Source organism: Thamnophis sirtalis, unplaced genomic scaffold, assembly GCF_051295495.1.
Source record: "Thamnophis sirtalis isolate CommonGarterSnake01/CBP01778 unplaced genomic scaffold, rThaSir2_p1.2 scaffold_5, whole genome shotgun sequence".
NCBI lineage: Eukaryota > Metazoa > Chordata > Lepidosauria > Squamata > Natricidae > Thamnophis > Thamnophis sirtalis.
In genome coordinates, this window is record NW_028261385.1 from 94,117,493 (window position 1) to 94,128,465 (window position 10,973).

The window sequence follows — 10,973 nt, forward strand, 5'->3', positions numbered from 1 at the left end:
GCTTTGGGGTACATCTAGAATTTCCAATTTGGGGGGTGGCAAGAATAAGAAATTAACAGCTTTCTTGACATTTTCCTATCCTGTTAAGACTCCTGCAGCTCTGCATGAGGATTCCATTCAGGTACAGTGTGATAGGTGTGCAGCTTTTAAAATAAGCTGCATGTACCTGCTTTAAGGTGCTCTCAGTTTTGCTAGTTAAAATGGGATGAATTAGAATGGCAAGTACAATGGACAGATTTTTCCAACGTAGTATAACCACCCCGCCCCAGTATGTTTCAGACAAGACCTAACCTCTTTATCCCTATTTATTACAAATTCCTAGAGGGGGAAAAAAACCCTGTCATTTCCTGCTTTCTACACTTGCAGTGTGAAAAGAGATTTATGATTAACAAGGTTGTCACTATCAGTAGCAAGAGAAAAGCATATAACAGCATAGAAAGCTTCTAATAATGAGTCATGCCATTGGTCCAGCCACCATACAACTGGATGACAGCAGCTCTCTAAGGTTTCAGTCTTGATTTCACAAGCCTTAATTGAAGATCCCTGTCATCTACTGCATGCAAAGTATGTGCTTTACTGCCGAGTTATGATCCTTCACTACTATAATTTTAAATTTAGGTTACATCTGTGTCCATGAATGCCCAAATCCTGACATTCCCAATGGTGGCTAATGCCAATGCTCCTCATCCTAAATTTGGTGCTTTCCTTAGACCTTCCCCATTTTTCCATGGAAAGAAGCATCTCAAAGCTTCTCAGGAATGTAGAATTTATTCACAACCGTTACTTACTTTGCAATAAAACCATTGCTTTTAGCTACAGCTAAAAAGCCGTCACATTCTTTTCTATATATAGGCAGACAAGACCATTACAGGTCAAACAAAGTCAAAGCAGAAAGAAAGGGAATGTGATTCAGAAGGGTTTTCTCATTCTCATGACGAATAGAAAATTATTCTTTTCTTAAAAGCAATTGAATGAAATTCCCAAATCAATCATAAAACCAGAGGAATTTAAAGAGCCACTTCAGAGGTACCAGGAGAACTGAAAGAACCACTTGGAAACAAAGATAAACTAGAATGGTATTCACAGGTGAGTTCAGACAGATGTTGTACAGCAGTTTTTATGGCAAAAGGAATAGATTTTCAATATGACATAAACATCATTACTACATGCATTATGTATTGGAATCAATAAAAGTAATACTGTTGGTTTCCAGAGATGTATTACTGATCATTAGCAGAGTGCACCAGGTTCAACTGAAGGAACAATCCAGTTAATCTTATTTCCAGTGACTGCACAAGTCAGTTATATAGCTGATTCTATACAGTCTGGATCCAGACCTTGTCACAGTTAAAAGAACAGAAGCATCCAGCAAATGTATCATTTATTTAAATTTAGGCAACTTCAAACTAACTCTGGGCTTCCTTTTTATCCTAGTGTTTTTTTTTAAATTCCTTTTAGTTCTGGGATAAAGTATGGTCAAAAATAACCCAATGACTTTAAATCCCTATTCATCCTGACAGGAGTTTAGAAACCCTTTGTCATTTTGGAGGAGAAATACAGCTGCCCAGAGTCTTTTCAAATATGGTAGCTATAATCAATTTTACACTTGAGGCACTACCAAAAAATCTTGGACTGCACTTACAAAATCTGCACATTGACAATCATTTCATCTGTGAACTGCAAAAGGCCACACTGCTAGGATCTGCACATACACTATGCCAATATGTTACAACTTGGGAGTTCTTGGTAAGAATCTGACAACTATGAAGAGCAAACCAACTAAAGAGCTCGTAGTTGTGACTTCAGATTATCCTGAACAGAAAATAATAATAAGTGCAAAAGGCAGCTTGACTTGGAACAGCTTACATCCTGTGACAATACCAACACCTGCCTATTCAAGATCCTTATAAAGGACTCAATAGGTGGATGAAAATACCCAGTCCAGTTTAAACATCTGGCCACCTATGTGACCAAACATATTAATAATACATCTGGTTGACTGTGCGATCAACAATGAGAATACTTTGTAGTATACAAGCTTCAAGTACCTCTAGTTGGCACCCAAGGTGCCTATTGGGTGCTAACAAAGATTGCACACAATAGGCACCTTGGGTGCTATCCCAAAATAACTAGTGCGCTGCTAAACACTATTGGCATTGACAAAATCACCATCAGTCAGTTACAAAAGGCAGCTTCAGATGGAATAGCTTACATCCTGCGACGGTACATTTAACACCATCAAATAACAACAACCTGCTTATCTCAGGTCTTAGGAAGGACTTGATAGGTGGACAAAACTGCCAAATCCAATCCAAACATCTGACTGCCTATCAAGCTGGATAAAAATCAATATTTTAATTTTTTTAAAAAATATATTGATTTTTTAAAATTTAAATCGATTTTTTTTAATCAAATTTATTTTAATAAAATGCTTTTGGAGTAAAAATCTATCTAAAGATAGTTTTCTATTTAAGATACATTATTAATTTAGTTTATTCAGCATGAAATGGAGCTTAGTTAAGTAGCATGAGGCTGTATATTCTGGTACTGTCAGTAAGCAGCAGATCAGAGGAGCTGCTGTGGGACAGAGATGAGAATTGCTCTTTAAAAATTATGATTTAAATCGTGATTTAAATTGATTTGATTTGATTTAAATCCACCCTGTTGCCTATAACAACACAAAATATGATTTGATCTTAATTAAGATGAATGGCAATGAGATATAAGGCTAACTATAGATAACACTGAATTAAAAGGGACTGCAAAATCAGAGAAGGGAAGCTCCTAAGCGCTACTCAGGAAGCTGGCTAACTTTTCATCTTTGAAAATCCGAGTGGGGGGGGGGAGTGCTCTTTCTAAGACTCTTCTGTGCATCACAAACAGCATGTTGATTTTTAAGCTTGAGGAGGATTCCAAGATCCCTGGATGTTGATGAGAGCTAAAGCCTCAAACATGGGAAGTTGCTTCCTCCCTAGTCTAATGGGACCTTGGTATTCTAATGCACACAATATGGATGCCTGTGGGATCCTGTCTCAGAGGGGAAAATAAAACATCCACTATTCCACAAGCTATTTCTAGAGGGGCCTTCAACAGCTTTCAAAAAGGAATAGCTACTTTTAAAAAAATCTGTAGAACAATACATGCAATTGCAACAATTTGTACTAATTCTAATACTTACCCGAACATTCTCCTTTCAAAATATATTGTTCTTATTTCTATTTCCAACAGCAGCACTGTCTATACATTTGACATAAGTGAGGATTATTTTGTATTTTTATAAATTAACATAGGCAGCTCTACCAATTTCTCTGAGATTTGTCTTTAAAAAATTCAAAAGACATTGTTTTATCCTTTTCATGACAACTGAAAATACTCATCCTCAAAGTGACTATAGGTCAAGAATTTAGATATTTTTATAAATCTGCATGCAATTCTTTGCATATAATGCCATATCTTAATATATGTTTTCTTTTATGGTTTACTGAGGTGATTCAATGTTTTAGATATTCTGAGTCACTCAGGATCAGCAGGTCGGCAGCATATAAGTTTAATAAATTATCATTATTATTAATTACCTGTAGAGTTGGGGATTTTTTAAAATTGTAATTCAAATACTATTGTGAATTGCAAAGTTAAATTTGTGCTGTAAGTTTTTAAAGCAAATAATTTATACTGAAGACAAGTGCTAAGTAAGAATGTATATATATGTTGGGGAGTACACGTGACACCCTATTTCAGATTTAAAGAATGCAAAGTTAAAATGATATATTCTTGGCATGCAAAATCTTTTAGGATTATGCATCCCCCCCCCTCTAACATCTTCTTTGGTAACTTTCTTGAAATGTTCAGGTATGAATTTGAAGTGCAAAATTTGTGGAGCAAGAAGTTTTGTTTAATATTTGGTTTGATAATAGATATAGGTGCTCTGTTATTTTAATCAGTTTCTTTTTCATTTTTTAAAAGAGAATCACTATTAACCCAAGAGCAACTAAATATCTAAGGTGCTGAAACAGAAATAAATGCATTATTCTATAGATTTGATAGACTGAAAACTAGTCCAATCATCCCATAACGTATTATCCTCCATCACCCACTGACCAGTATTGCTATCTTCACTTACATCTCACATTATCAAGTGAGTCATTTCATATTATAATTGTGGGCATGGAGAATGATAACCCATGAAGGATATTGTCACATCTACAATATACCCGTTGCAGTTTGGTGCTATTGTGGTTTGTTTTAAAGGCAACAATCTTAGATTTGCTGAAAATATGATAATGAAAATATGGTTTTTCTCTCCATCTAACCATTTTTTTTATCCAATTTCATTTTTTTCCCCATTTCATTTTATCAGGATTTATAGGCCGCCCTTTTCCCTGAGGGGACTCAGGGCGGCTTACAATCATTAGGGAGAGGGTGCGGTTCAAAAATAAACAATATGTGAACAAAGTAAAATAATAAAAACACAACTTGCATTCAACACTCAACACTCGGGTGGGGCAAATGAGAAGCTTATCCCCAGGCCTGTTGGGATAGCCAGGTCTTGAGGGCTGTGCGGAAGGCCTGGACGGTGGTGAGGGTGCGTATCTCGACGGGGAGGTCGTTCCACAGGGTTGTCCCCAAGTCATCTACAGCCAAAACTTAAAAATATTATCATGAACAATAATATGCCAGTATAGTTTCCTTGTCGATCCCTCTTTGCTTTTCTTTCCAAAAAATAAAATTGCCTTCCACGATTTACTACTATGATGTTTGAATTTAGATGGACATTTTTTCTCCTCTCAAAACATCAGGAATGGTGAAGACCACAACTAATTGTAGCTTCTGACTATGGCTTGTGGAGATTGCAAGGGAGGTAGAATTAGAGCTACTGATTTCGACAAACCATGGCAAGAGCTTTTCTGGGATGAAGAATCCAAAATAGATTATACATTAATATACTGAACTTTCATCATGAATCTATAGTTCTTAAGAGTATTAATAAGACATTCTCAATCCAGCCAGGATCTTACTAGCTGCCACAGGTATCCCTAGCTGAGCTTATGCCCAATCATAAATTCCACTGTTCTAAAAATATCCACTGTCAATATACATTGTCTTTGCAGTAATATAAATTGCTTTTACAAGCTCTCTGCTGCAAAAGTCATTTCCACACTGCAGTGCTGCAGTGAAGGGAGCACCTGGTGTAGAAACCTGTCTAAGATTTAATTACTAAACACCACTCTCAGTAAAACAGTAGCTTGAGTGCACAAATATTCTGTACAAATCCTCACACCAAGACTGACCCTCTCTGACACTACTTCACACCTCAGAAAGAAAGAAAAAGCAGAAACCACTGAAAGCCTTTCTACAATCTCAAGACAGCATGTATTTGCAAACTGCTTAACCACAACAGGATTTCACAAACTGTACGTTAGGTATGCCTTTCCCTAGCTATGAGTGTCATTTCCACTATATAATCAGCCATTCTAGACAGCTGCTTAATACTGACCCACAGCAAAAGATCAGTTGCTTGCTGGATCTCAGTCCCTGGCTGTTCTGTTTGTTAGCCAACAGTCTTTGGCTGAAATGGAAGTGGTACATAATCATTTCTGCCCTGCTCTCAATAATCCCTTTGGGTCACTGACATAGCTCCATGCTCTTCTAAACAGGGATCCCCCACCACTGGCATAAGGCCACAGCATGCCAGAAACAGGGCTGCACAAACAAGTGAAGCCCCATCCCTGGGATGCAGGTACACTCATTCCAGTCTGCAGAAACACGTCTCTCCACAGACCCGGTCTCTGTTGCCCAAAAGGTTAGGGGACATTGCTCTGGAAAACACAGGAACCAATCATACTCCTAAAAGTATCGTATTTTTCGGAGTATAAGATGCACCAGAGTAGGCAATTTTTTTAAAAAAAGTAGGTAGGTAGATAGAGGGATAGAGAGGGAGAGAAAGAGACAGACAGACAGACAGACAGACAGACAGACAGTAGGTAGGGAGGGAGAGATATAGAGTAGTTAGATAGGTAGATAAAGGGAGAGAGAGAGAGAGAGAGAGAGAAATAGAGATAGATAGATAAGAGAAATAAAGTAGGTAGGTAGGGGGAGAGAGAATGAGTGTAAGTAGGTAGGTAGAGGGATAGAGAGAAATAGAAAGATAGATATAGAAATACAGTAGATAAGTAGGGAGAGAGTGAGTGAGTAGGTAGGTTGGTAGGTAAATAGAAGGATAGAGAGCGAGAAATACAGTAGGTAGGAAGAGAGAGAGAGTAGGTTGGTTGGTAGGTAGAGGGATAGAGAGAGAGAAAGAGAAATACAGTAGATAGGTAGGGAGAGAGTAGGTAGGTAGGTAGGTACGTAGGTACGTAGGTAGATAGAGGGAGAGAGAGAAATACAGTTAGGTAGTTAGGGAGAGAGAGAGAGAGAAAGTAGGTAGATAGAGGAATAGAGAGAGAGAGAGAAATACAGTAAGTAGGGAGGGAGAGAGAGAGTAGTTAGGTAGGTAGATGTTTCCATGTGTATTTATCCATGTGCTGGAGAAGGAAATCGCTGACCATCTGCAGCACTTAAGACTTTGTTTCTGTTGGCACAGCACTTGATCAATGTAATTCTCAATCAGTTAAAGAGCTTTCCAAAAGGAAAAAAAAGTTTTTGCACTCTGTAAACCTCCCAAAAACGGCCTGTTTTTTGTGAAAACACGTCTGTTTTTTTAAAAAAAGAGAGAGGCATGAATAGCCTTGGGAGGGCTTGCAGAGTACTCCTGGGGGTGGGGTGGGGGCAAAAATGAGCAAAAAAACAGCCAGGTTTTTTTTGCAAAAATGGGCCTGGTTTTTGTCAAAAAAAATTGCATGCATAGCCTTATGAAGGCTTATAGAGTGCTGCTAAGAGAGCAAAAAACAGCCCTTTTTTGCTCATTTCTGCCCTCCCCAACCCCCAGGAGCTCTCTGAAAGCCTCCATAAGAGTATGCACGGCCATTTTGGTGAAGGGGGTGGGGCTTCGGGGAGGCAAAAATGCTGTATTCGATGTATAAGACACACCCAGATATTCAGCCTCTTTTTTGAGGAAAAAAGGTGTGTCTTATACTCCGAAAAATACGGTAAATGTGATTATATTGCTAGAGATACTAGAACTAAATGGAATTTAACAAATGGCTTGGTAGTAAGGAAATTTGCGTTTCTAAGGAAGTCTGATAAGAAATACAATTTACAGGTAGTCCTTGACTTACGACACAATTGAGACTAAACTTTCTGCTAAGCGAGTTCAGTCACTTTTGCTGCATTAAGTGACTCTTGCCCCATCTCACAATCTTTCTTGCCACATTTGTTAAGTGACTCGTTGTAGTTGTTAGTAGTTAGTAACTGCTGCAATAGTTGCAGATGTGAAAAATGGTCATAAGTCACTTTTTTCATTGTAATTTCAAACAGTCACTAAATAAACTGTTAAAAGTCAAGGACTATCTGTACTTATAAATATTAAAAGGTCTCAAAACTCTCTGCCATATATGTCCTTGGTCCCATATATGGACATAGATTTCTGTATTTTTAAGCAACCATATAACTGTGATGACCAGGGCTGGACACGAAAGCGACATAACTGAAGCAAAGACTTAATTCCCTTTTATTGCTCCAACCTTCCTTCAAAATCCAGGCAAGGCAAAGGAAGGTGGCAAGATGTCGGTATTCGCGAGTGTGGCTGGAAGAATGCAACACTTTTCTTGACAAACACCCCTCCCCACAGTGTCTCCTTAAATCCTATTCTCCAGGTAAGCCTGGGGACAAAGCGTGGGATGCCCTCCTCCCGAGTCACCCTGCATTGATCCTGCCTCCTCTCCATTCTCTGTGCTTGGGGATCAGGCAGGGGAGACAGTTGCTCTTCTCCGTCGCTCCTCTGCTCCACTGCCTGTCCTTTATATCTCCTCCCCCTCACTCAGTCATGCTGCGCCCCCTCTTCCTCTCTGATGACCCTTCCCAGGCCCGAGGCACCTGGGGCTGCCTCATCCTGTTCCTCCAGTCACTCCTCCAGGGCCAGAGAGGCTGCTTCATCTTCTTCCATCAGACCCATCTTGGTCTCCTCCTCTTCGGCCTCGGCCTCCGACAAGGCCATGACAATAACTTTATATACCAATGAGCAATAGCAAGCAATTTAGCAGTAAAGCCAACTTGTGGAGCTTGTTCTAACTTACAGCTATAATTGGGACTGGGATTTCCATTGCTAAGTGATGCAACCATAAAGTACAATGCCAAGTATCCATATTGATTAGCAAACAGGGCATAGATGTGAGAAGAAAAAGATAGGTGGGGGAAGTTGAAGCACCCCTGTGGGTTGTAAGTACAGGTGGGATGCCAAGTGCCTGAATTGTTTATTTCTTTATTTATTTAGCGTATGGCAAATACATGGACTTATAGAAGTTCAAATGTCCAGTCCACCCAGCCATCCAAGGACAGGGTGGTCCATGCCGAAAAAATCAGACCGATGTAAGCTCTTGATGTTGTTTATTCGTTGCCATGTATTTAGGGAGCCAGGAGTTCTACAAAGATGTCTGACTGTCAACTGTTGTTAGCTGCCTATTCTTCAATGTAGTTTGGCTGCCAATTGTTGCTAGTTGTTTGGTTCACACTTCCATGCTCTCCAGAGTGTACCATGAGGAGGCGAATTAGCATCACACCCCTCCTGAATTGTTATCATGTGACCATAGGTGGCGCTGCAATGACAGAAACCTCAGGCACTGGTCATAACTGCCTTTGTTCAGTGTAGCTATAACCGAACAAATGGTTGTTAAGTCAAGGACTACCTGTAATGAGATTGTTGTCCAGCAGTATAAAGTTTAGAAAAATCACCGGAGGGATTTCTCCCTTTACCAAATGAGGCTGAGGATGTCAATTTCATTATTTCAGCACCTGTACAGGCTCCTTAGTCAGCTGTTTCCATAATTGTCAAAAATAATGTGATTAATAAGCCTATTAGTAAAGGGTGAGTGGATATCCACAACACAGTCCTTCTAATTCTGTTAGCTGATCTGGCTAAGAGAGACATCCTTTTTGCTAATACGTGGATTGGTTTCTTATTATTAAGAACTATTTAAAATAAATGAATTCCCCAACCCCTTGCCAATATCAAGTTGTTTGGGAATATACTTTTTCCCCCTAATAGTCTCTTGATATAAAATTATATATTTTGAAAAAAAAATCACTACTGCATATCTGAATGAATATACAACCGAGAGCAAACAAGGACATTATTGCTGCTTATACGGTATAAGAAACTGCCTTTTAGTAATATCAATACAGATTTAGTCTTTTTCACAGATCCAAAGTCTTTAGATTTATTTTGCTCATCTCACAAATATTTTGTAAAAACAAAGATAGTTATGTCAGTATAAAGAATAACACACAACCCCCACACCTCTTTTGCTTCATGCTAGAAAAAAATATGTTTCTTTTACTTACTAATTTGGTTTAAATCAGATTAATTATTCTTTCTATGTTGCCAGAAAAAAAAACCTGTAACCAAATACAATTTTCATTTGACAAAAAGATCTACTAAAAGAGTCTGAGCAGAGAGATATAGTGCTAAAGTACTTGCCTGACCTTTCATAGTTTTTGAAGATTAAATGCCAAAAATTACACAACCTGACATGCGATAAACTAACCAAACTTTATTAAATGTGTGTAACCTGATAATGCTTTTAAAAATAAGTTATCAAATTCTAAACAATCTGTTATATGGGAAAGTTATAGGATTCTAAGAAATTAACTGTACTAAGCATTACTGACATTCTATTCCATTCACAGGTGCCACATTTGCTACACAAAAATCACGAGGCCAGTTTAGTTGTAACATACATTGACTCCAATAGCAGAAGTGGTGGACCAGTTCACAGCATTAACCTTTTTGGTATTTAGACATTTTTGTTAAAGCTACTCAGAGACTTGCTAGCTGGTTTTTATAGATGTTTTCACAGCCTAGTGTCAGAAAATGTCAGAATTGATAAGGAAGAGAATATGTGTTGAGGGGCGGGACAGCAGGGCACATCTCTTTACTATGGTTAAGGAAGGCTCACATTTCAGGTTTCCTGTCTCCATATGGCATTGCTTAAAAATGAATCAACAAATTTGCTTTGCCAAACACCTCTTGCTGCTACTGTATGAATGGTGACAGCCAAGGATCAACAAATATTTTAGCCTCGTTTCTGCAACAGCATAATCCTGAGCTAGGGGAAGTCTGTAATGCTTCTGCTTCTTCATTTTAAAGCTGCAAAATATTGATAATGCAGTATCCTAAACGCAGGGAAATCTAAATTGTTTACGTGCCAATTATAGGGATAAAACATGAACGAGCACTGCTCTTCTGTGCCTATCAACATCCATTTTGCTTACGTGGAAAGAGATTTTTCTTTCTTTCTTTACAAGTGAAAAAAAAAATTACCTCAGAATTAGACTGCTTTTTCCCCCCATGAGGAGAAGAAAACAGATTCTCCCTCTAGAACCCTGCGGCAGGAAGGCGGGGGGGGGGGGGGGGGTGCCGAGAGCACCTCTTACCATTCGAGTCTTCCACTTCTTCAGCAGTAGTGTGGTTCTTGGAGGCATGTTGAGCATGCGAGGTTACAAGGCTGATAATTCGTGGTCTTGGTAGTGTCAATGCCTTCCCATGCACTTTCAGGGAGTGCTCTTTTAGCTGGCTGATTGTCATGGTGGAAAATGAACAGGAGGAACATTTGTACGCATGTTCACCTGTTTGAGCAAAACAACAAGCAAGTCATCAGCTCACAGGACAACAGGAGGGGGAAAAAGTAGGGGGGTCAGAAAGGAAGCTTGGGAGGGGGATATTTTTCTTCAAATGGAATCGGCATTGGGTCCTAACGAAATCTCATGGGATCCTCCTTTGGATGGTCCTATAGAATAAAATCGTTGGAACTGTCCTATTTCCTTTAATCTTAGGACCAACGCTGAAACCTGGTTGACGTACTGGACGCTGTTTTTTCCTT

The 10,973-nt window shown here is 39.0% G+C and overlaps 1 protein-coding gene across 14 annotated transcripts in view; it reads right to left on the reverse strand.

Annotated features, from left to right (window-relative positions):
* ZNF462 (zinc finger protein 462) overlaps nt 1-10,973 on the reverse strand; it is a 173,165-nt gene that overhangs the window by 58,241 nt on the left and 103,951 nt on the right. For 10 of the 14 annotated variants that reach the window (XM_014064322.2, XM_087716208.1, XM_087716206.1 and 7 more), the window contains one exon: nt 10,528-10,719. The exons of the other annotated variants lie outside the window; for them this stretch is intronic. In XM_014064322.2, coding sequence (XP_013919797.2) covers nt 10,528-10,719 — 192 coding nt within the window. The remainder of the gene's footprint in view (nt 1-10,527; nt 10,720-10,973) is intronic. 14 annotated transcript variants of the gene reach the window in all.